Source organism: Ciconia boyciana, chromosome 9, assembly GCF_034638445.1.
Source record: "Ciconia boyciana chromosome 9, ASM3463844v1, whole genome shotgun sequence".
Taxonomy (NCBI): domain Eukaryota; kingdom Metazoa; phylum Chordata; class Aves; order Ciconiiformes; family Ciconiidae; genus Ciconia; species Ciconia boyciana.
The window spans coordinates 7,282,355-7,308,270 of record NC_132942.1 but is presented as its reverse complement, the minus strand read 5'-3'; the positions used below and the strand labels follow the sequence as shown (position 1 = coordinate 7,308,270).

Genomic DNA, 25,916 nt, shown 5'->3' with positions numbered 1-25,916 from the left:
GCAGCCCCACTTTTGGCATAAACCAGGCTGCTGGGTCCCAGGACACAACCAAGAAGCCAAGGCGCAGCTTTGGTGGGGCAGAGAGAAAAGCCAAGCCATGAGCCAATAAAGGCTCTGGCCACAACATACTTGCACAAATGCATTCAGAAGAAAAATTCTAATTTTCAGAGCAGCAAAGCTGAAACACTTTTATTTGAAACCCTCAGCAGAAGGGGAAGTCTTGTATGCTGCTGTGGGGGTGGGAAAAGCACAGGGTCTGACCCTGACTGCCTGCTGGGCTCCAGCTCTCCTGCTCTGCCACAGATGCCCCCTCCTCCCCAAGCCCTTGTACTCGGGTGGTATTTGCAAAAAGAAGAAAAAAAGAAAAAAAAACAAACAAAGAGACAAGTCCCAAAAGTTGTAGCAAGCCCACTGGTGGTAATGCCACGCTGCTGTCCCACCCAGCCCAGCAGAGCGAGGTCCCCCTTGGAGACCCCCAGACCTGCTCCACACCTGGCCCGGGCCCTGCCAGGTAGTTTTACACCTGCCTGGTAGAAGAGAAACCTCCATCTCACACCCCAGAGCCTTTTCACATAAAAAATATGTCATATTTATTGATTAAAGTAACATACATGATTCAGGTGCAGCACCAGCTCTTCCACTGGGCAGCTACACACGCTGTACGCTGACAATATCTATAGGCACGAGACATGTCCATTAATCATTTCTATATTCACACAGACAGTTTCCTTGGTTACAGAGCAGCCTACTATACACAAGTGTCAAGTTTTCGTGTCCATTGGGTCCTGTGTCAAGTCCTCCTGGCTCGGCAGAGCCCCTCACACCACGTGCCCCACCAGCACATCTGGCCCCATCTCCGAACACCCCCTGGCTCACCCCGATAAAAGTGAAGAACTGCAAAAAACGTTTAATGCTGCTGAGATATCCCAGTCTCCTGGGAAATGAGGTCTTCACCGCTGACTGCAAAGTGAATTGGATGCTACATGCCCTGCCAGCAAACCCACTGATGCCCAGTGCCAGGCTGGGGGCAGGCCCTGTCACACAGCTGTCCCCCGAAACGTGGCCAGCCTTCTTGTGGGCTATCGACAGAGCTGGGGCAAGCATCAGACGACCCCTGCTCCTCACAGCATGCCCTCCTCTGCCAAGGGTGACATTTCCGTACCTAAACCCAACCCCCAAGGGCCACGCCGGGGTCAGTACACAGCGATGGACGTGAATATTGCACTTTTCCTGTCCGCGGTGTGCCCTGGAGCCCCCTCCCCATCCCAGACCCGAGTGTTTGCTCTCTACCCCCATGGTGTCCTCCAGATAGAGGATTTGACTTAAAGCTTTGCTCTGCCCATAACCAAGTGATGCCAGAGCATGCCGAAACCTTCACCAGCACAGACTTGGAGGAGACGAGGTGAGCCCCGAGAGATGCAGTGAGCAGGCAAGGGGCTGGAAAGGAGCAGCAACGTGGCACAGACCCACCCCACACCCAGCCGTGGGTCCACATACCGGCATGGGGCACTCAAAGCAGAGCCAGCAAAGGGGACACAGTACAAGACACTGAAACACCACACATCAAGGAGGCAGGCTGCAGGGACACCGCTCTGCACAGCCTTCTCCCCCCAGAAGTGGGTCAGACACCAAAAATAACCCCAAGCCTCACTCATCCTCCATCAAAGATGGGAACACAGCCCACCAGTGCTATATTCACACTCCTTTCCCACCACTGCCAGCAGCCTTTGCCCACCCCCAGGGAGACACGGCTACGGCGGGATGCAGGGATAAAGGCTCTCCGAGGGAAGCCACCACATTGCCCGCATTTGGGAGATGCTGCGTTAGCAGGGAGGAGTTTGGCCCAGACACGGGGTTGCAGAGGGGTGGCTCAGCCAAAACCTTTTTGCACCACTAGGAAAAGACATCCCATGGATGATGCATTTGCTCTCGTCTTAAAAAAAAAGAAATCCTGCAGAAAGGCAAGGAAACTCTCTAGGGAGGAAGCTGGGCTCACTGAGAGGAAGGAAAGCAGCAGCGTAGCGGGGACTGTCCCCTCCAGGCATGCACCAGGCACAACACAAGAAGCAACAGGAGCACAGGGAGAAGCACCAGACAGCTGCATCCTACCAGAGGACAGGAGCTGGGACGGAGGCAGAGGATGCAGAGGGAGCGGGACCAGGAGAGAAAGGGTTAAAAAAAAATAAAATATATATATATACACACATATATATATTATGGGGTTTTTGTGTGTGATGTGACATTCAGTATCGGCCTGCAGACGCAGCCAGAGCGTGCCGGGGCCAGCTCGGGCACTGTAAACAAGGCGATGTATTTTTGCGGCATGTGGGCAGCACACGGCAACCCCCGGGGACACCGCATCCCGTGCAGGGAGAGGGCTCCCAGCCAAAGGCAACCGGCTCAGACCCTCGTTATGGCAGAGCCCGTTTGCTCTCCACATGCCTCGGTTCCCTAACGTTTCCGAAAGCCACATGTTAGGTATGTGCGCTAGATGGGGAAAAAAAGTGTCACTACTGAAAGCATGGGCCAGGGTTCAGCAAACCCTCCCAGGCCAGGGAGGTGCCGTGCCTGGTGCCCGAGGTGGCTGGAAACAGAGCCGGAGCACGGCAGGAGCCAATGCCCATGTCTGGGGATCCCACCACGGGAGAGCTGGGGGGCCCCGGGATGCTCCGCACCTCGGGCTCTGCCCGCCCTCCCCACAAGGCCAGAGCGAGGAGGCAGCTCCATGCTCTCCAACCTGAGCTGAGGTTTCTCTGTTGCTGTAAAAATAAAGTGCTGAGGGGGGAAAAAAAACTGGCACAAAAAAGAGCAGTCCCTGTCCCCGCCCTGACTGAAGGGACGGGGGAAATACAGAAAGGTTGAGATTTAAAAAAATAAAATCAAATCAAAATCTACATCCCCAGGATTCCTCACCTCTCAAAGTGACTATTTACACAGGTGCCGAGGGGGCTGTTTTGCTGTATCACCTGCCCAAAAAGCCCCCAAGGAAGGCAATGCCCCAGCCCCGGACCGGATCCCACCTCCACAGCTGGAGCCCAGCACAGGACCCTGCTGCAGCTGGAGACGGGCAGCCACGATGGTGGGCAGCCCCATCCTCTCGCAGACCAAACCCACCACGTTTCCCCAGAGAAGAGAGGAGACTGTCCCCAGGGGACCAGCAGCGCTCGGTGCCCATGTGCCCCAGCACGGCGTCTGGAGGGGCCGGCGGGGCAGAGGGACCGTCACTGCACCATAGCACTGGTGGTGTTCACAATGGTGGCGGCGGGCGCTGCCAGCTCCACCAGCGCCTCATACGTCCCCACCACGAAGCCCACGAAGCCGAAGAGGCTGATGGCAATGTCCTTGGCGATGACGAGGGGATGCATGCCTTCTGCATAGTAGGTGGCGATCTCCAGCAGCGGGGGGAAGATGAGAGCCAGGGCGCTGCTGCTGACAGAGCCCACCAGCGAGATGACAATGTCCAGGCGCGGGATGAGGATGGCCAGCACGCCTGGAGAAGGAGCGAACATGATGTCAGTGCTACCGGCTCCCAGACAGCAGAGACCCTCCTCCTCTAAGTGAAAGCAAGCAAAAACCCACCGCAGGGATGCCATCTGCTTGAATCATACCTCTGCCCTTTCCCCTGACACAAGAGCTTTGAAGACGTGGCTGAGTGTTTTCCAGCAACTCCTCCCCAACAAGCAATTAAGCCGCTGCATTGAGTTAACGAAGCGCAGCACGCAGACCAAACCCTTTTTGTCGCCCTGGGCACCGCCGCAGTGAGCTCCAGGGCTGAGCAGGACCAGTGCCCCAGCAAACAGATGCCGCTGGCAGAAGAGCGGCTGCCAGCACTCCCGGCCCCCTCATGAGAGCCAGCACTCCTGCTCCGCACACCTGGGGAGCTGTAAAGCCTCAGAAACCCCATAAAAACAGGAGACGGGAGGAAAAAGCCATCTCCCCCCACCCCAGATAAACCCATGTGGTTTGCATGTGTTTAGAGCTGCTCCAGCAGCAGAGCACCCATGGCACAGCCCGGGGGAGAACATTTGTTAGGTAAAAACTGCAGCCAAGGAAAATCCCCCTGGGAGACTTCTGACAGCTTGCACTTAGAGGTGCAAACTCTGGCATATTCCTGCTCCCCCTCCCCCTGCTCAGGGCCAGGGGAGGATGGAGGGCTGGTGCCTTCTCATTCCAACCAGCCCACAGCCGCCACCACCTCTGGGCTCCTCTTGGGGCACCCCAGTGTTGGCATTTGGGGAGCAGATTTAAAATAAAGGATCAGCAAGGTCCTGTTTTGCAGCTGGGAGCGGTGCCCCTCGGCACGCTCACACACCAAGTGAGCTCCCCATCAACAGCAGCCTGGGCACTCAAGAGCATCACTGCTGCTTTTTGGTCAAACAAAGCCTGAGGAAAGGGCAACCAGAGCTTTGCACAACAAAAGAACATCCTCTGCAAGCAAAGCAGACTTGAGCACTTAGTCAAAGTGACCAAGAGAAATAAACTGGTTTATTGCTTTGAAAGCTCTGCTTCGAAATAGGAGACACAGAGAACCATGGCAGCTACAGCCTCGGTGGAGAAGGGGCATGTCAGGGCTCCTTACTGGAGGGATTCGTTCACTCCCTGGCAATCAGCTGCAGGCGAGAGAGGCTGTTGGAGTCTCCCCAAGCCAAAGATCACCCATGGCACCGCAGCAGATGAATGCTCGGGAGATGGACAGCAGGCAGAGACACAAACAGGAGATGCTTCTGCATATTGCCACCACTCCAGCCCTGCTGTCAGGCGGATAAGCCTAGAGACGAACTGTCCCTCTGCCACGGGGCACAGCAGCAAAGGTCCCTGCTGAGCTGACCTGGAGGAAGTTTATCCTGGGGCTCAGCCCTGCACAGAGCCAAAGATGTGCTCTGCCAGGTCTCTGCTGCGAGCAGCCTCCCTTGTCCAGCAGCCCATGGGGAGAGCAGAGCTGCTGACCCCTAACAGCATCCTCAGCCCACCCCACACCACCCTCTGGACTCAAAGTAAACAAAATTATTAGCCCCCCTCTAAAACAAGCAGAACTGAAGCAATAGCTGCAGTCCTCAGCCTCCAGGGGCAATGGCTGTGCTTTCCACAGGTATTAATTCAAAAGGTTTTTAAGTGTGCTGGTTTTGAAGTCTAAGCTTAAAAGACACCCATACACCAAATTGCATCCTCTCTTTGGAAGCCAAAGCCATGATGTGGGCTTGTTCTGCAGCCACGCAATCATCCCATGAATATTCATGCAACCCCCCTAATTGCTTTTATCCTCGCCAACAGCCACGGCAATGTCTTACATGGAAAGGGAAGGGGAAGAGGTACAAAGGAACCAGCATCCTTCCACCAACACTCCGCTGCCTCCCTACCTCCAAACAGGAGGGTACAGCCACTGTCAGTGCCTAAAGCCACCCCATCACACCAAGCCTTTGGCTCCCTGGCCAGGCAAACCCCAACGCCCTCCAGGAGAGGCTCCCATCCCGCAGACAGGCTCCGAGCCCGACCACTGCACCGGGGTGGCTGGAGCACGTGGTCCAGCACGGGAGGATTTCATCCCTGCACCATCCCTCCAGCTGCAGGCGTTGAGGCAGAGCGCGCTTCAGGAACTCAGCATGGAGGAGACAGAGCTTTGCCCACCCCTGTTAATGCAGCGCTTCTGGCCCATCATCAGTGAGAGCCCAGAAACCGGCAGCACCCGGCTCTCAGCCAGCTCCACCACCCTCGAGTTCGCACCATGTTCCTCTCAAACCCAAACCAAAGCCAGCTGGGACACGGGGCCAGGTTTCTGATGCTCAACTCTGGTGCATCAGCAGCGCCAAGCCATGGAGAAAAGCTCTTTTTCAGCAGATGACGCCTGGCGACCCAGTCAAGCGTCTCAGCTGTGCTGACAACAGCAAGGATTTAGCCTTCAGGAGTCAAAGCCAGCCAAAATCAGATACTTCTGCACCTGATTTGCTCCACACCTTTCCCGAAGGTCCACCAGGCTTGATTCCTGTTCCATCAGAGCCTCTTTTATCTAGTGAGGATGTATCAAGCTGTAGCCCTATACGTGGTACCGAATTTGTTGAACCCAGCAGCCTGTTCCATCAGAGCCTCACTGCAGGCACCAAACACTGTCAAGGGAGAGGGACCATTTGGGGCTGATCCAGCCAGACCTGCCCTGTGGCCACAGGCACGTGGGGGCTTTGGTTATGGGTCGTGTGCTATTTTCAGTTGTTTTCTGCTGTGCTACATGCTGCAATAAATGCGTGCGTGTACAGGAACACCCCTTCCCTCGTGGTCAGCGACCCCTTGGCAGCCGTGCGCCCGTCGCGCAGGCACAAGGAGCCTGGCTGCACACTGCCTATGGAAAACAACCTCCAGTCTGGGCTGCCCTGGCGCTGGACCAGGTGCTGGGAGTGTTTCATACAAAGCTCAATGGGACTCAATGGACTTCAGAAGTGCCATCAGGGGGACCCCAGACCCGAGGCTCCACGGGGATCTGCAACCTCCAAATGATGTGGGAAGTTTACTACTCCTCCACAGAGAAGACCAGTCCCATACAGAGGGGGCAGAGGATTGCTGCTTCTCCTTGGAGACCACCTTGGCCCACTGGCTTGCATCAGCAAGGTCCAGGAGACTCCCTGCTGTGAGGGCTGTAGCAGCAGGGCCAGAGGCAGCAAAGCAAGGGGCAAAGAGGCTCTCAGCACCACCAGCCCACGGCTGGAAGGAGGTGCCACATCCTTGTAGTGGAACTCAGACAGGCTGCTTTCTACTCACAGGTCACGCCAACCAGGGCCACCCTGAGGAGGAGGTTGACCAGCCAGCCCCAGCGCTCCGACACCCGGGCGACGAGGGGAGGGATGATGATCTCAGCGGGCACGTAGAACTGCACGGCGTATGTGAAGAAAATCCCGAAGGAGAAGAGCAGCTTGACGGCTTGGTACAGCCTGCAAACAAGGAGGAGACCCAGTGAGGCACACTCTTGCTCCAGCCCCCACGGCATCAACGGCAGAAAGCAGAAGGGGAACGCTCTGCCAAGAAGGACTTCTGTGTCCCAATGGTCTCCCCTCCTGACCACTCTCCTGGAAAATTAGGGGCGATGCATTCAATCCACAGAGACCTTTCTTGGGCAAGAGACAGCAAGGAGACAGCGCAACCTCCAAGCCATGGCAACACATGACCTCACACCTAATCAGAGGCTTTAGTCCTGGCTTTGTGTAAGGAATCATCAGGCCAGCAGTTGGGCCAGCAGCCTCTGAAGTGCTGCTTCCCCTTGGGAAACTCGTGGGCACAGATATTGAGCACTATTTGGGAAAAAAAAAACAAAACAAACAACAACAAACCACTGTCCTGCTCCTAACTCATTCAAAGGCACAGGGAAAGCTGATGTGTCCTTGGCCAAGGGACCAGGAGCCTAACTTGTTCCTCGACAAGTTAAGGCACCTACCTACATTTCTAGATGCTCACGTGTGCAGCACTGCCCTTGGCCGCACAAAGTCATGAGTCCTCCAGGTACCTCACTCCCTACAGAGAGATACAGGCTCTGCACCACCCTCTCCACTTGACCAGGCTGGACTCTGCAAAGTCTGCGGTGACACAGGGTGGCCTTCTTCATGATCACTCCACACAGACAACACCCAAATATCCAATAGCACCGGTACTTCCCAGGACCCTGCAATCCCGACTTTTGGCTGGTGACCCAGAATGAAGTTGCATCCATCACCCATCCCAGAGGTTCCTCACCTTGACCTTCACTAACAGAATCCAGCCTCTGAGCTGAAGGAAGAAAAAAACCCCTCCTTTTCTCGTATTTGTAACCAGCTGGATTTTATTCTCAAAACAGGAGATTACAAATACCTTTAAAGAGGCTTATCAGCTGCAGCCATTAATATTTCACAGATTTCGATTACTGCTTGACTTCTGAGTAGGGGAAAGAGGACAGCACTGCTGGGATAAGTCTGGCCTTACAAAGCAAATGCAATGCAAACGTCACCACCACCAGCTGCAACTCAACCTCCTCCATAAAACAAAAAAGAGCAGCTATTTTTGGAATGCTGCATAATGCACGTTTGGGGGGAAGACAGTTAAAAGAGCAGTTTGGGTTGAGCAGAAGGAAGGCAGGGCACAGACAGGCTGAAAATAGCACCTTAGGCTCACCCCGAGTCAGATCTCACCATTTCCGAGATCCTACAGCACAGTGGGGCAAGCGTGGCTGCAGGAGAGAGCCTGTTGCAGGTGGCCAAAAAGCCACCTCCCAGCCTGTGTCCTGAGCCCCCTGACAGCAGAACACGCCTCTCTAAAAGAGAAATGGTAACTAGTTACATCACAGATGGTCCTACCCGTTCCCCAACTCAAGACATGCTGACCAAGCAGGAAACCTGGGTCCTAGCCATACCACTTGGGTAAATACGAAGTGGATCCAAGCTGAGGAAGGTATCTGGCTCCTCCTGCCTTCTTACACCACTTTACCTTCCTTGGGCCCAAGCCAGTGTCCCTCTGTGTGTTGGCGCTTGGCATCCAGCTGCTACGACAACAGCCTCAAACCAGAGAAGTCCAAGTATTCACATGCAAGACAACTTTGAACACTAGTGGCAGAGTCTGGTGGAGTCAAACACTTCCCACAATAGCGCAGGATGGAGTTGGGGATCACCTAAGCAAGTGGGATGTTATGCAAGTCCATGGGACCAGATCAGATGTATTGAGGTTGTGGCCAACATAAGCCTGAAGCCACTTTATCATATTTAAAAGAGCAGGGTCATCAGGGAGAGGTCCCACTGCCTGGGAAGAAGAATCATATCCACCTTCAAGAAGGATGAGGGAAGCTGCAGGCTAATCATCCTCACCTCATTCCCCAGAAAAGTATGGGCTAAGTCCTCCTGGCATCCATTTGCAGGCACATATTGGACAGGGTGAACAGCCAGCGGGGATTTGCCAAGGGGCAATCATGGAAATGTCCTCATTGGTGACCCGGATGAGCTCTCAGCAACCCAGAGCACGCTCTCAGCAAGTTCCCAACAAGACCGATTGGAGGGAATGGCTGACACACCTTGGAGCAGGACCTAAACAATGTGGTGGCACGGGCAAAGTTCAAATGCAAACACAAAATCCCACACATGGGAAGGGCTGGGGCCCGGCTTCCCGTCTGGCCGGGAGAACAGGACCTGGAGGTCTTGGAGGGCAGCAAACCGAACATAAGCCAGCAGCTGGACCTTGCAGTGATTAAGGTCAATCACGTACCAGGCTGTGTTGGCAAAAGTGTAGCCAGCAGGTTAAGGGTAGGGACTACTCCCCTGTCTGGGGTTTCTGAAGCTGCATCTTGAGTATTGTGTCCAGTCTTGAGACTCCAAGGACAGACATTGACCTAGAAGAGCAAGTTGAGGGGAGGCTACTAGGATAGTTGGGGTTGGAGCACATGACATACAAGGAGAGGCTGCGAGACCTGGGCTCATGCAGCATGAAGAGAAGGTTAAGGAGGATGTTACTACTGTCTTCAGCTAACTAATAGGAGAGCACAGAGAAGACAGATACAGGCTCTTCTCGGAGTTGTGCAGCAAAGAACCAGGGGAAATGGGACAGAGCTGCATCCCAAAAGGGTAGTTAAGCACCAGAACAAGGGCCTGGAGAGGTGGGGAACCTCCCTCCTTACCAATATTAAAAATTTAAGTTGGCCCTGCTTTGAGCAGGTAGGTGGACGACCTGATGATCTCATGATGCCCTCTCCAACCTAAATTATCCTGTGATTCCATAGGCAAATTAAAGACAAAACTATCAGAGTCCAGAGTGCGCCCACTCAGCCACACATGACTTGAGTGCTCAGCAGCCTTGAGCCACCTACCCCATGGCCTGCATATCTTATCGTTGTATTTTCAGTTAAGCGATGCTGTAAAGCCATAAAGCGCTCCAGGGCAATCCACGATTAAGAGATGTTATTAAAAAAGGTACAGAAAAAGGTTGGGGACCAGTCCTGTACAGGTCAGGAACCAGGACAACAAGCTCAAAGGACATTTTAAATATCAAGAAGAGGAAGAGCTCAAGCGCTAACCTTGAGCCACAGAAAACACGAGTCCACACAGGGCCCTGGAGAGGCTGCTCTGCCAACCACAGCAACCACATACTTAACCCAGAGAGCCACGCCAGGCCATCCCAACAAGCTGCAAGAAATAGCATATCCTCCTTTGACCGTAAGGTCTGTCATTACCTACCTCCAACTGGCCATACACAACCAAACATCTTCCCCCTCACTACAGCATTTCTTCACTCTTCAGATGGTGGAGTGAAGCAACCCTTCTGAGGATGCGAGGATGGATTTCTGCATAACAGTGCGGTATTTCAGAGGCTGTGGTTAGACCTGGGCACTGGGAACCGACACACTCCTCATTTGAGGAAGCTGCGGTTATAGAGAAATGAGGCTGGAAAAGTCCTTAGTCATCCTGTAACTCAACGATTCCCAACACATTCAACAAATCTGGTCTAGAGACCTCCAGGCGACGGCTACAGCCAAGGAAGGATGCAGCATCTCCGCCACAATCCTCGCCTGTCTCCCATGCTGCAGGCCAACGCCATGACTCCTCACCCACAGCCCTCATGACCAGCTTCTGCAGCCCAGCATCTTTTACCGCTGGGGAGAAAACCCGCAGGCAAAGCAGGATGGGCAAAACACTCATTTCAAGAGCAAGTCTTCACCCATCCTACAGTTTAATGCATGGGAATACAGCAGTCAAGGCTTTACCCCAAGTATCCCAGCCCTTACTTTAGATAACCCATTTCCAAGTCCAGTATTTACACCTCCATCGAACGTTCTGCCAGGAAGCAATATGCACAAATGCTGAAGCATTTTGCATGCTGACTCACAATGACTGCAGCACGCCTTCCCAGAGACAGCCTGCGGGAGCCCTGCCGCACACCTGGCCTTCCCCAGGCACTGCTTCCAAAGGGCTATTCTCTTCTCCCTATCTGAAAAAACCTTTTTTTTTTTTTTTCAGAAAAGTACTTTGACAGAAAGCGTGGATACTCCTAGAAATGTGCATTTGAAATAGGATCTTCCTGTAGCCTAGCGAGTCGCAGAAATCCCATTACCTTCTTCTAACGGCGTGTCATCCTTTAGAGCAAACAAAGCTGAGATTTCCCGCAGAAGCCCCTGGGCAGCATTACAGGTCAGCAGATGTTACAGGCTGTGGCGTGACCTGGTGCTCTGCAGAGCCCACGACCTGGATCTGACCTGCTTTCCACCTTCAGGAGCAGCAGCAGCATTTCATCCCCTCCACACCTCACTTTAGCTTGCTGAGCTGATGGGATTCACGCCTACTGTGCTTGGCACGGTGGGATTCAGATCTCCCTACAACACAAGCAGTTTTTCCACCGGTCCCATCCCTCCTCACTGAGAGCAGAGACCTGGCAGGACTCCCAGCCTCCGCAGGGGATGAAGCAAGGCTCTCGGCAGGAGCAGGACCTTCTGCCACACCAACACCAACATCCAGCAGTTCAGTCACTACACAGATCCAGCATGAATGAAAGTCCATGCGCTCAAATTGAAAGAAATCCACGTAGCAATAATTAAAGCAAAAACAGGTTCTATGTTCAGGGTTTTTTTTAAATCCTTGCTTTCTCCAGAGCCCCAGCTGCACAGCACTAGGAAGTCAGCACGCAGAAACCCACCTGTGACTCAAAATTTGAGTCCTGCCCAGATCCACTTCATCAGTGGGGAAGAGACAGCAAGTCACCCTGCACAGTGTTGGGCAGCTACTAAGAGCAGAGAGGATGCGCTGGGGAGGGGGACAGGCACCCCCAGTTCCAATTCTCACTCTGGTCTCTTGCAGGATTTCAAGCCAGCAGAGACATCAAAGAGAAACTGTTGAACTTCAGAGTGCTCCTAGGCAAACCTGAAGAAACTGTGTTGCCGCAGGATGGCTTTCCAAGAAGCCTCGTGGCATCAAAGCCAGCCCTCAGCCCCAGCTCTGCACCAAGGCGCAGGAGATGCTGCCGTGCGATCGGTACCTCTGCGGCGCGTAGAGTAGAGCTTCTCTCCAGCTCGCCTGTCAGCACCATGTCCTGCCATACAGACATCCCAAAGCAGCGTGTCATAAGAAGCAAGAGATGGGTTTTTTCCAGGACTTTGTCAAATAATCCCAAGCAGAGGAAACTGGAAAAGGCATTTGTTCTCAATATTTGCAAGCTCCGCACTTCCTGTCCCAAAGGCAAGAGAAATTGCTTGCATTTCGCCTCCGGGATGAATACGGAGCCGTGACACTGAGCAACCATTCACCCCCAGGGACAGAACCGCACGCAGCCCGGCCAGCTGCTGCAACAGCCACCAGCCCCAGCAAGAGGAGAAATAACCCCTCTGGGTAAGCAGGTACAGGGTCAGGCCACGTGTATTTCTGCAGGGCTCCAGCCAGCGACCAGAGCCTCCCAAGAGGCCTCGCCGGATCCCAGAGGAGGACAGACAGGTTTGGTGAGCTGCAGAGCTCAGCCCCCGTGGGAAGGAAGGGGTATCCTCACGGCACCAGCGCTTGCAGGCAAAGCGCCGGCTCAAGACGAGCCACATCCAGGCACAACACAGAGCCCAGGAGTGGGAGTTTGAGCTCCGGGGCTGCAAACAAGGAACACAGCCCATGCGCGGAGACGTCACATCTCACCCTCTCTGGGAGCTCCCAGCTTTGGGTTTAGTTTTCCATGTGCTTCATTTGGGGAACAGAAGCAGGTTTTGCACTGTTCAACGACCTTCTGATACAGCTGCACGGGGATTGTGTTCAACATCTGCCAGCCAGAGTGCTGCTTAGCCCCAAAAAGACACCGCAAGGCTCCAAGAAAAAGGCAGGAGCTGCACCTACCCAGGCAGGAACCACCAGTGACCCCGAGGAAGCAGCCTGAGCTGCAGAGCCAAGACCAAGCTCAGACACTGCAGCAATGAGCCTCACCACCCTGTACATCAGACAACCCTTGACAAGCTCCTTTGGAGAGTTTGGCTATGGCACAGTTGATCCTTCCCCAAGCTCACCTAGAGTAGTTCTCCTAAGGAGCAACGTCCCCCACTGCCCCCTCTCCTGCCCCCTTGGCCAGGACCCTCCTCCCTCGTGCCCCAGCCCCTCCGCTCCCCGCAGGGACTCACCAGCAGTTGGGCAGGTTGAGCGTTATGCTGGCCTGAATGTCCGCCCCGAAGCGCAGGTACCCCAGGACGCTCAGGCTGATGTACAGGATGGTGACAATGGTCATCCCCACATAGAGGATGACTGGGAACTGCCGGGGGTTCTTCATCTTGTTTTCCAGAGGCAGCACCTGGGAGAGGAGGAGGAGGAGGAGGATGACAGAGCAGCAGGTTGTCCCCGTTCCTCTATACCCCTCAGCCCCAGAAAGCAGGAGAGGCAGCCCCATGGCCAAGCACAGCCCCCCATGCCAGGGGACAGGATGGTCACACATGGAGCCCGGAGAACCCAGCTGAAAAAGCCACCGTACTGGAGAACTGATTTCTGTGCTCCCATTTGAGACTTTCACGCTTGGCATGGCAAGTCCCCACCAGGGTCCCTCATGCCCTTGCCTTAACGAGGGGACCTGCTCCCTCCCCTTGGCAGGAGCTGTGCCCATTGGTGCCTGGCGTCTTGGGGCGATGCCATCCACCCCATACCTTGGTTGCATTACGCTCTGCACTGCAAAACAGCACAGCCATGCCCGCTGGGACAGGCCCATCATGATACATTGTCTTATGTTCCCCAGCAGACCCTGGAAAGACCAAGACGCTTTCTCTTCTCCTATCAAGTTTGTCCGGACAGATTTCAACCAGGCAGGACAATTAAAAAAAAGGAAGGACAGAGCCAAGTCCCTCACCTCTATACTACTAACACTTGCTTTCAAATATAGGACATCAGCAAACATTTTTACAGCTGTCCTTGGGTGGTAAGGATTTCAAGAGACACAAGAGGGCTGGTGAGGAGGCAGGACCAGAAAAACTTTTATTTGCTTCCCTACCTCCAAGTCATGCGAGGAAGAGAGCATTTGTGCTTCACTGCCAGCAAGAGCCCTCTGCCCTGGGCAGCACGTTCAATAAACACTCCTCCTGTAATGGATTTGGCCCCCACTAGCCCTGTGTTTACACATCCAGCTTATATTAAGAGATGAAAACATTTTTTCCTCCTTTGAAGGGAGCTCCCGGAAACAACCCACAACATCTTAGTGAGCCATTAAACTCTCCACCCACCCACCCAGCTTTTTTCACAGACACAGCCGGTCTATTTACAGCATTCTGTGCGAGAGGCACATGCAAATCCAGCCCCACAGCAGGCTGGGGCCATGTGGCTGCCAAAGGGAGATCTCAGTTTTTTGTGTCGTGTTTTTTGGCCTCCCACTTAGGCAGCTTCAGGATCCAGCCTGGTAACAAGAGTCAGGACGATTCCTCATCCACAGGTCAGCCAGCAGAGCCAAAGGCAGCTGCCAGTGCGATTCCCAGCAGAGCCCAATCTACTGCCAGATACAGCCACCTTCAAAGCAGCAACCAACCTCCTGAGGTTTGGAGCATGTGCTCCTCCAGCCTCAGATGGAAGCAACAGGGTTTGACCCAGGAGACAGCCTGGAGGCTAAAGCTAACAGCATCATCCAGAATTTGGGCTACCGTCAGAGAAACTCATCTGCAAATACAGCTGCAACACAGAGCAGGTGCTGCGGCAAGCCCGAGCATGGGCTGAGCCTCCCGTGCAGGCAGCCCCACTGCCACACGCCGAGACTTACCACCCCGATGCCTTCGAAAGCAAAGATCGCAGTGCCAAAAAACAGAGGGTAGGTCTTCCAGGCTGCTGCTAGAGGCAGGTCACTGGGATCAGGAATATCCTGGAAAAAAGCCCATGCAGAGTTCAGACATGGGGAGGATGGGGAGGACCTGGCCCGCTCCCACCACTCCCTGTCACAGCCCCACGCTGCAGGGAAAGCCCTGCAGAGCAGAGGGTAACAGCCGTGCCCACGGGAGTGAGCAGCACCCCACGGCATGCAAACACCCCACTGTCAAGCTCCCTCCACCTGCCAAAGCACGGCACATCACAGAAATGACAGAGGGGAGCCACATGCACATACCCTGACGATGTACTGGTAGATCACGATGAGGCTGCCAAGCATGGCCACGTTGGCCAGCATGGAGAAGACAGACAGGACCTTGAGATTCTGGATGAACGTGAGCAGCACCACAAAAGGCAGGAGGGAAAGCATGAATAGCCGGGAGTCCATGGTGGGGGTCATGGCCACCGTCCTGTTCGAGTTGCAGTCATTGGTGGTCCCGTTTGCTGCAGATATGACCTGGGGAAGCACAGGAAGGCTTCATGAACCCAATCACACAGGTCTGACAGCCGTGGATCTTGGCAATCCATCCCAGGCAGGTCAGACTACTACCCCATCAGCTCACTTCCATACACAGCTAGTCAATTAAAATCAAAGCAACACAGGTTTTCAGGTAGTTTCGAAGCAAATCCCTGTTACCTTGCTAGGAGCAGAGGTGGGACTAGCTACAGCATCTGAGCTGAGACAGCAAAACCTGCCCGAGCCCAGGCTCGCTGTGTACGTGAACCCAGCAGCCGAGCACACTGAGGGCAGAGGTTGGTTTGTGCTGCCCACATGGCCAGTTAAGAAGAGAGGAAAGAAGCATTAGGTGCTATTTCCTCAAAGGTCCTTTTCCTCTTGCTGCACCACGTTGCACTCAACATCATGCATCCCTTCAGCTGCTCAGCACCCTGTTCCCATGCAAGGACATCTGGAAGCTACTGCTGGCCCCCAACTTCACTTTCTTCATAAGAAATCATCCTGTCCTTGGGGTTTTTCATCCCAAAGGCACTCCAGGCCACGTGCTCACCTCTAGATACAGTTCTGCTCCAGGAACTGGGTGGCTGAGCAATCCCTCCCAAGAGCATGGGCACGCTGTGGATCACCGACACAACCACAACCAAGCTGGTTCAGGTACCAGATGCCATCTGGCCACTGCAGCAAAGGGCTGCCTGCAAACTAATTTAACCTGCTCTGGAGCAAGTCCTGCCCCAGAGGAGAGGCTAAAGAGCTTCAGCGCAACACAGCATCCTCCATAGGATGCGCAGAGCCACGCACCCACGGGGCAGTGCACCTCTGAGCCCCGGCCTGCCCTCCCTCTCTGCAGCTTGCTCCAAAGCCATTTTCCAAACCAAAGCTCTGCCCAGCACAGCAGCACCTCGCCTGAGGTGCACCATCTCTCCCCATCTAACAAGCTATTCCCCACCACAAAAAGAAACAAGCAACACTCCCCTCTCCCCACCCAAAAAATTCCAAAACTGAAGCCAAGGGGTTTCCCAGCTGTGGCCTAAAATGGGTTGGATTTGCAGGTTTTTGCAAATTTCCCTTGTGGCTCGAGCCATCCTTCAGTCTCCGCTGCAAGGGGCCCAGCAGAAAGATGCCCGCCTTGAAATGGCAGCAAGAGGCCATCTGCGGGGAGCAGGGGGCCAGCAGCAGCCCGGCCCCGTGCACGCACCCTGCTCGCTCCTGCTCTCGGGGCTGTTGGTGTTAGATCAGCAGCATTCACCCATTTTCTCCTCCCGGCCATCCCACAGGGCAGCACGAAGGGACTCTCCTCAGCTGCTGCTCCCGGAGCAGAGGCAGAGCCCGTCCATCCTCCATCACCCACTGGCAGAGCCCCCTCGCTCCGCCGGGAACCAACTCTGAAGCTGATGGGCATCAGGGAAGGGCTGACGAAGGGCATGGCCGCAGCGGTAGCAACTGGACCACCGCTGCAAGAGCAGAGCAGGAGCGCACGGGGGAACAACGCTGAGCAGCGATGCCTGTGAGGGATCGAGCTGGTGGAGGCTGGGAACAGGGACTTGTTATTCCCAATTTCTTACAGCGTGGGAGCCAGCCAAGCGGTTCAGGGTTTCTGTTTGTTTCCTCCTGACGCCTGGCAGAAGGAAACTCTTTCCCTAAACATATAATTAAGCTCCAGAGCCATGGGATGAGGCAAGAAACTGGAATGCAAACAGGTCCAAGAGAGGTTCACGGCAGGTCCTGGTACCCGCATGTTACCGTCTACACAGAGTATCAATAAACCAATTAACTGACGTGGGCAGGACATCAAAGGCCTTCACACCCCCTCTTGCCTTCCCCGTGCTCACGAAGGAGGGAGTAGGTCTAACCTGTTTCAGATTGTCAGCTAGAAAGACGAAGTACACACAGCAGAAACCCAACTGAGTGATGATCAGGAAAAGTCCCACTACACGCCTAGAAAAGAAAAAAGACCGTTTGTTAGCCAGGTCATACAGAAATAAGAGCCCACTTGAGTTGCTTGGGGCTGCACTTGAACACTGCAGCGATGCTGCGCTCCCCAAGGGTTGGGGTGTGCAGGTCAGAGCATGCCCAGGTTGCTTCTCCTCGATGCTGAGGGAAGACCACCATATCTCCATCTAACCTCACAGACCTCAGGCTCTCTGATCTCCCCCTCCCATCCCCTCCATAGGGTCAGGACCAGCCTCACGAGGAAAGTCACCCCCTTGGGTTTAGCATCTCCAGTCTGCTGCTGAATTGTCACAGCTGAAGACAACACACCCTGGACAGAGGAATAGGTGGATGTTCCCAGCATCTCATGTGCAATCTGATCGGCATGCAACATCTGTACAATGTGATGTGGGACACCCACAGGGCTGGTAGCATCCCTTGGAGCAGCCATTAGACATGCTCGGTGTCTAACAAGACGGGCCAGCACTGCAGTACATGCTATTTACCCCTTTGCTATGCTGCAGAGACTTCCTTCTCCCACCCCTTTAGCATAAGCCACATCTGGCTGGGGACAGGACTGAGTCAAAGACCTCAACGTTACCACCCAGGGGACATCGAGCACTCAGGGCAGGTAAGCCAAATAACGTTTTATGTCACTCGCACTCATCTGCCAACACAACTCAGAGACCAGCCAGCTCTTCTATCCTAGCTGCAGCACATGCTGGTCTTAAAGACAAGTCTCCTGCCCGGAGCGGGGGAACAGGTACCTTCCCCAGATGGCATGCGTCCGCAGCCACGCGCTGGGAGTTGACTCCAGCCCATACACCACAGCACCCCCATAGTCCACAAACTGCTTCTGGAACCTGTTCAGAGAAGAGAGAGAGAAGGGACGTCATATCAGCCCCGTCTGCTGGTTCCCAAGGCAAACGATTACATTAATGGGAAAACACTTCCTGTGAAAAAGCCTCGAAGCAGTTCCCAACTGAGGCTTCGACAAGGGCAACTTGCTGCTAGGAGGCTTCAGAAAAACAACAGGGCTTGTTGGGAAGGAAGGAAGAGCCGTAGGAGCAGCAGTGCCGAGAAGGGAAGTTGCTCCTTACCTGTGGCAGAAGTGATGGGCACATTTCACCAGGATGCCCATGCAGTGCACAGCCACGACTCCCATCACCAGCAGGCTCAGAGGACCCAGCTGCAGGGGAAGAGAGGGGGAAGGCTGCACTCTGATGGCCAGAGGCAGAGCTGCACGATGGGTTTCACTTCCAGACGAAACCCCACGGGCTCGGTGAGCCAAAACACGGCTGTAGGCTGAACCTGAGCTCGGGTGCTGCTGCCGGGAACCAGCCCCCCAGGACCGAGTAACCCCACAGAGAGCCACGAGCTCGGCAGGAATAATGCAAAAGAAGCAAGCTGGGGCAGTTTGAGCGTAGCAAAGTGCTTCCAGGATAATTTGAAAAACAATCTCGCACATCCCTATTATACAGGTGACAAAGAGGTTACGGTCTGGACAAAGGAAGGAAGTTTTCTTTTTTAATTATTTTTAATTTTCAGTCTGAGCAATGGGAACGCTGCATTGGTGGGCGAGGAAACCCAGAGCAGAGCAGCGAGGTGCCCCCACCTCTCACACGGACAGTGGTTGCTGGCCTGAATACAGACATACAGACACCGAGGAGCTGAGCGTTGGGACAGAAGCGGGCAGGAGATGTGACAGCAGCCAGAGGCTGCTGTTTGACCACAAGTGCGACCTCAGCCCTCAGGCAGCAAGACAGCATCACATCCACTGATCTCGACACGGCCAGAGCTGCGAGGCTGGGCCAGCCCACGCGAAACCCCACAGAGGGAAGCACACCTCCGTCTCCCATCACGAGCCTTAACTGCTGACCGACGGGGCTCGTTACATGTGTGCTGTGCTCGTAGGACGCTCAGGAGGCACACAGCATGCTCAGCACGGACCAGCTGGGACAAACCAAGGCGGAGGTCATGCTGAACCTGCCACCCACAGGACCAGGGCAAGGAGATGCCACCTGAGGGGAGCGTTTTTGGAGAAAGAGGCTGATGTCGCAGGGGCCGGGGAGGTAACACCCAGCTGGGTGAGGAGGCAGGGAACCAGCACCCTGCCTGACCCCAGCAGAGGAAACCACAGTCCCAACTCACACGCTGAACTCCTCAAGACCAGCCAGCACAATGCAGGAGTGGCAAGGACAGTCTCAGCAGCAAACGAAGCGAGCCACAGAGCCCAAGGTGCAAAAGCTCGCAAGCCACCAAGCACCGAGAAGCATCTTGGCAGGGAGACAAGCCGCAGCACCCCGAGGCTGCTCTGCCCCGTGGGCAGCAGCGGGGTGAGAGCCACCTTACCAGGATGCCGGCATTCTTCACAGCCAGAGGCAGCCCCAGCAGCCCTGTGCCAATATTCCCCTTCAGGAGGTGGATCAGGGTCTGGTACCACCTGAGGGAGAGAAGATGCAGAGATGACCGTCAGCAGACGCCTGCACCCAGACCACATGCAGTCTCAGCCCTTGGCTGATCCTGCTCAGGGTCCAGAGGCCACTCTCAGCTGCAGTAGCAAATGCACACAGAGGTCCGGATCCTGTCCCCTGAACCCAGCTCAGCCCAGTGGGACTGAGGAAGGACTGGAGGCAAAGGCTCAGTGAAAAGATTTTAGGTGAGCATTTGCAGAACCAACTTTGAAGCAAAACCCAGTGCGAGCGCAGCTCAGCACCAAGGGGCTGCACAACAAGAAAGTCTCTGAGTTGAAGGGATCGGTCTCCCTCGGGCAGAGAGAGCATCCTCTGCCCACCTGGGTAAATAAGGCACGAGGAAGCCCCCAGAGCATGGCTGCAACATGCCCACGTATCCTCTGAAGCTGGACATGCAGTTTGCTTGCCACAGCTCCCCATCGAACCTAGCTGGAGTGGGGGAATATTGGAAAAAGCATCAAACACTGCCCGCTGCTGGTGAGCCCAGCTTCACCAGAGAGCAGAGAGCCACGCCGGGGCAACCTGCTCGCTTGGTGCCAGCACCCCACGGAGGCAGGACCACAGCTCTGCCCTCGCCACCCCCAGGAGGGATTCCCCATAAAACCACGGCTGCACCGTCCTCCAGCAAAGCCAGCAGTGAGCAGGGAGCCACTGTTACCCCCTCCACCCTCCCCCGGTGCTGGGCCAGCCCAGGAGGGAGGGAAGTGTCACTCACGTTGTCCCATTGGTCTCCCCAAAGCGCTGGTAGGACTCGGGGTGGGCGAAGCCGTTCATGCCACCAGGTGGGCTCCCCTCTGGCGTGACGTCTGTGGAGCTGTAGTCGTTGTAGTCCTCGCTGCGGAGGCGCTGGGTGGACATGGTCCCTGTGGAGGGAGCAGCGTTAGGGGTGCCCAGCTCGACACCCCCCTTCTCAGGCTCCTTGGGGTCAGCCATCGTGCAGAGAGACCGGCTCATACTGCCGGAGCAAGGTCTCCTCCAGGGCTTTTATACAGCAACACGCTCCCACCCAAGCAATCACAGGGCTGGCATGTCCTAAGGTCAAAGGTGCAGGGCACATTCCCACTGGCTTTTCCTGCAGGCTTGTGCCCCAGTTTCGGGCACGCCCAGGCAGGACAGAGCCTGGATGCGACCCGCTTCGGGCTGGACGAGGGACCCATGCACCCCTGCTCAGGGGTGGTGAGCGTGGCACCACAGCCACACAGTGGCAGTGTCCCCAGCCCTGGAGCTGTCAAAAGGATGGCCAGGAAAGAGCAATCACTTTTAACCCACAAACAGTTTGCTGCAAGGAAACAGCTTGCCCTTGCCAGGGAAAGGAAAGTTTCCTAACTTCTCTTTTTTTCTTTTTGAATTGAAGACTTTTTATTAAAAATAATTTTTTAAAAATTGATTATGCTCCCTCAGGCAGGAGCACAGCCCACGTGCTGACAGCAAACCGCCCGCCCCAAAGGTTTCACAGCCACGGAGATGCCTACAGGACTAAGGGGCTTCCCAGGATGAGGCACCTGCACAAGCCAGAGCCCCTGCTCCAGCGAAAACCCCAGCAGGGTTCTGCAAGCCAGGAGCACCAGCACAAGCCCTCACCAAGGTGTCCTGGTTTCGGCTGGGATAGAGTTAATTTTCTTCCTAGTAGCTGGTCTAGTGCTGTGTTTTGGATTTAGGATGAGAATAATGTTGATAACACACTGATGCTTTAGTTGTTGCTGAGCAGTGCTTACATTGGGCAAGGACTTTTCAGTTTCTCATGCCCTGCCAGCAAGAAGCTGGGAGGGGGCACAGCCAGGACAGCTGACGCAAACTGGCCAAAGGATATTCCATACCATATGATGTCATGCTCAGTATAGAAACTGAGGGGAGTTTGCTGGGGGGTGGTGACCGCTGCTCGGGAACTGGCTGGGTGTTGGTCAGCAGGTGCTGAGCAATCACATCATGCATCACTTGTTTTGTACATACTTTTATTATTATTTTCCCTTCCTTTTCTGTCCTATTAAACTGCCTTTATCTCAGTCCACTAATTTTACTGGGTTTTTTTCCTCAATTCTCTCCCTCATCCCACCGGCGGGGGGCGAGTGAGCAAACGGCTGTGCGGTGTTTAGCTGCCTGCCGGGTTAAACCCCAACACGAGGACACAAGCCTCCTGCCTTCGGCTGGAAGGCAGTCAGCTGGTTTAATTCCCACACACACCCTGAAAAGCTCCTGCTGCTTCTGCACAGCCTGCCACTCCCCTCCCAAAAAAAGCCTTTCCTTCCTCCGCCCCGCCGGCTGCACCCAGCACCCCGAGTGCCCGCCGGGAAGGAGCACCAGAGGCAGGGAAATTATCTGTCGGGCTCCTGCCACTCAGCCTGGCGACTCAGCCCCTGCCCCAAGGCTCCTCTGGGGTGTCATGCCCCAGGCATCACCCCCACCCCAGCAGTCACACTCCTCCCCATCCCATCCGCCAGTGCTGGTGGGGAGCCAGGCCACAGCCGAGCAGAAGCAAGAAATACCGCTACCGCAAACGGGCTCGTTTCCTGCCAGAGGGCTCCTCGGGCACCCGCCGGGTCATGCAAACACCTGCAGGATGCAGCCCCGGCACAGACCTAAACATTTGGCTGTGCAGGGAAAGCTCAGCCCAGGGTGCTCGGGTCCTGCTCCATCCCCAGAGCCCCCAGGCATTCCCCCCCAGCACCCCTCTCTGCAAACGTGGCTGCTATGTGCAAAAACAAGCCAAGAGCTGCAATCACTGGGAGGGTCCAGCCTTGCAACCAGAAGGGAAGCAAGGAGCAAGGGACTTTGCTCAACTCTGGACGCTTGCTCCAGATCCCGGCTGCTCAGGAACAGTTACCCAGACCGCAACAACGCTGTTTTATTTCCTGAAGCACCAGGCAACAGCGGCAGCAGAAAGCAGGGCCGGTCCATCCCATGCAATAGCAGCCTCCAGAGCAGCGGTGAGCCCAGCCCAGGCAAGCCGGGATGCAGACAGGCGCTCCAGAGCTGAAGGCAGCACATGCATCACTCCTGCCCAGCCTCCTCCCTCGCAGCTGGGCCACGCAATCATGCCCTGAACCAGCTCCGCCACGGGCAGGGCGATGCGGCGAGGCAGGGACTGGGAAGAGCAGCAGCATTAGTTTACACAAGGAAAGCGTTAGAAGCTATTTGTCATCCGTGACCGGCTTGAGGGACAGGGGAGAGACTTGGGAGGCTTTGCCAAGCACCAAGGGCTGGTAGCGGGCAAGGACAGCAGGCAGAGGGGGTGCCAGGGTTGGGTCAGGCTCGGATACCCCTCCCCAAAGGTGGCCTGCACGTTATCTGAAGTACCCAACAGCAATGTCCTCCAGATAAAACACAACACAGTTACATCAGTCTGCCTGATCGCTCCCTGTGATTTTTTTTTTTTTCTCCCAGAGCAAGCCCAGCTGCTTTTTGCTTTGAAGAGCCAGGGAAATGCGTTCATCGTGACTTGCCTCCTTTGTGTCTGGATTAAAGGTTGCATAGCAGCAGGGAGTGAGCACTCAGCTCCCCCGCAATCAACAAGAAGAAGCTGCAAAACTTGTCTCATCCACACAATTAATATTTCAAACTGAAGCAAAGCCCCACTACATCATTTCCTCGTCATTACAAAGAGCAAAGACAGGAACAGCCACATTCGGTTTCCACTTTAAACCCGACTCTTTGGCCACTTTCATGTGCATTTTTTTTTTCCTCCTATGCACACAAGCAATTTCATTGTGGTGAGCAAAGCGCCTAGGAAAGCTGGGGGGCGGGGGGATGACAGCAATTTGTCTCTTAGAGTGACAACCCCACGCCAGAAGTCAAAAGCAAGATGCAACTTGCTGCTGACCCTGACAGCTCTCCCCAGCTAAGCATGGGCTGCATGCAGAACGGGCAACACAAAATCTTCCAGAAAAGCGAGCTGCACAGCAAAACTCACTGCCGCTTCCCATCACGCGTGTTGAATCCTTTTTTTCCAAAGCGCTGCTTGTAACCCATCTCAGCGTGACACAAGAGAGAGCCAGCGCTGCCAGATCCTGCTCCCGCCTTGCCCCATTCCCCTGCCTGCAGGGAGGCTGCGGCCGAGCCCCCTCCCCAGGCCGCCGTGCCCACGCCGGCACGACACCTCCCAGACACAACGGCTGCACCAGCTGCGTCCCCATAGCATCGGTCATCTTGTCCCTGTGTGACCCGGTGCTCCCGCGGCCCCAGAGCCACCCCCAGACTCACCTTTCCCACGCTTCGCAGCATGGCCTAGTCCCCCCAGCCCGGCTTCTCCCCCCAGGGAGGCTGCTCGGCACAAACCCCCCCAGTCCCGCAGCTCCCGCCCCAGCCACGCTGTGCTGCCCCACTCCCCCTCCACCCTGCACCCCCACGCAGCAGCGTGGCTGCGCCCCGCAGAGCGCGGGGCTCCTGGCACCCTCCACAGCTCACCCTCCCCGCAGTGCCACACGGCACCCACACCCTTACCAGCACCTCACACCCTGGTGCACGCTGCGGGGGGCTGTGCCCCCACACACACTCCAAGGGGAACCCCGCGGGCTGCCAGCACCCCCGCAGGGCACTACCAGCGCGCAGCCCTGGGTGCCCATAGAGGGTCTCAGCAGACCCATACGCTCATGTGGGCTCCGGGCACCCTGAGGCACCGCTGCAGGCTGCCAGGACCCCCAGGGACCTCTGGGCACCCACGCAAGCTGCCAGCACCCGCCCTGCACCCACTCGGGCTCTGAGTATCCCCACACACACATGGCTACATAGATGGGCTACCAGCACCCCCAAGCTCCCCTGAGCACCCATAGGGGCTGCCAGCACGCTCCTGCATCCCTGAGCGCCCATGCCTGATGCCAGCACCCCCAGGGACCTCTGGCACCCACGCAAGCTGCCAGCACCCCCCAGGCTCTGAGCATCCCCCTACACACCCGGCCACGTATAAGGGCTGCCAGCGACCCCCTAGACCCCTGAGTCCTGTCAGCGCGCCCAAGCTCCCCTGAGCACCCACGCGGGCTGCCAGCTCGCTCCTGCACCCCTGAGCACCCACGCGGGCTGCCAGCACCCCCCCTGCACCCACTCGGGCTCTGAGTATCCCCACACACACATGGCTACATAGATGGGCTACCAGCACCCCCAAGCTCCCCTGAGCACCCATAGGGGCTGCCAGCACGCTCCTGCATCCCTGAGCGCCCATGCCTGATGCCAGCACCCCAGGGACCTCTGGCACCCACGCAAGCTGCCAGCACCCCCCAGGCTCTGAGCATCCCCCTACACACCCGGCCACGTATAAGGGCTGCCAGCGACCCCTAGACCCCTGAGTCCTGTCAGCGCGCCCAAGCTCCCCTGAGCACCCACGCGGGCTGCCAGCTCGCTCCTGCACCCCTGAGCACCCACGCGGGCTGCCAGCACCCCCCCTGCCCCCCCTCGGGCTCTGAGGATCCCCACACACACATGGCTACATAGATGGGCTACCAGCACCCCAAGCTCCCCTGAGCACCCATAGGGGCTGCCAGCACGCTCCTGCATCCCTGAGCGCCCATGCCTGATGCCAGCACCCCCAGGGACCTCTGGCACCCACGCAAGCTGCCAGCACCCCCCAGGCTCTGAGCATCCCCCTACACACCCGGCCACGTATAAGGGCTGCCAGCGACCCCCTAGACCCCTGAGTCCTGTCAGCGCGCCCAAGCTCCCTGAGCACCCACGCGGGCTGCCAGCTCGCTCCTGCACCCCTGAGCACCCACGCGGGCTGCCAGCACCCCCGGGACCCCGCGCACCCATGCGGGCTGCCGGCCCCCCCGCATCCCTGGGCACCCCGCGGGCTGCCGGCACCCCCGCGCATCCCTGAGCACCCCCGCACGCTGACAGCCGGCTGACAGCCCCCCGCAGCCCCCCGCGGCCGCGGCCCCGGCCCCGGCCCCGCACCTCGCCGCCGCCCCGCGCGGACCCCGCCGGGCCCGCTCCCTCGGCCGCGCCGTCACGTGACAGCCGGCTCAGCTGACGGCGGCGCCCGCGCCTGCGCACGGAGAGCGGTGAAGGCGCGGGGCGAGGCGAGGCGCAGTAGGGCGGGGCGAGGCGGGGAGGGGCCAGGCAGACGGAGGGGCGGGGCGAAGCGCGGCGAGGCGCTACGGCGCCGCCTGGCGGGCGCGGCGGTGGCCGCGGGCGGGCTGCGGGGGGGGGGGCGGGTCTGGCTGCCACGAGTGGGGCAAACGCGGGCACGGCTGAGCCCTGACCCCCCCCACGCGTGGGCAACGAGGAGCATCCCCGCCAGCGGGGCTATTCCTTGGGCAAGGCCTGCAGAGCGGGGCAGGC

General features: G+C 56.5%; 1 protein-coding gene across 2 annotated transcripts; it reads right to left on the bottom strand.

Moving 5' to 3' along the window:
• Positions 1 to 566: 566 nt before the first annotated feature.
• Positions 567 to 25,619, bottom strand: LOC140656788 (proton-coupled amino acid transporter 1-like). Of its 2 annotated transcripts, XM_072872915.1 has the most exons (11): positions 25,530 to 25,619; positions 20,365 to 20,512; positions 19,528 to 19,618; positions 18,276 to 18,364; positions 17,943 to 18,038; positions 17,097 to 17,181; positions 15,028 to 15,246; positions 14,689 to 14,787; positions 13,079 to 13,245; positions 6,748 to 6,917; positions 567 to 3,490 (listed from the first exon to the last, which is right to left on the bottom strand). In XM_072872915.1, the coding sequence occupies exons 2-11, from the start codon at positions 20,505 to 20,507 to the stop codon at positions 3,222 to 3,224; spliced, it is 1,428 nt and encodes a 475-aa protein (XP_072729016.1). In that variant the 5' UTR covers positions 20,508 to 20,512; positions 25,530 to 25,619; the 3' UTR covers positions 567 to 3,221. The 2 variants fall into 2 exon arrangements, with proteins under 2 accessions (XP_072729016.1, XP_072729015.1); XM_072872914.1 differs by lacking the exon at positions 25,530 to 25,619 and having other exon boundaries at positions 20,365 to 20,529.
• Between the last annotated feature and the right edge of the window lie 297 nt (positions 25,620 to 25,916).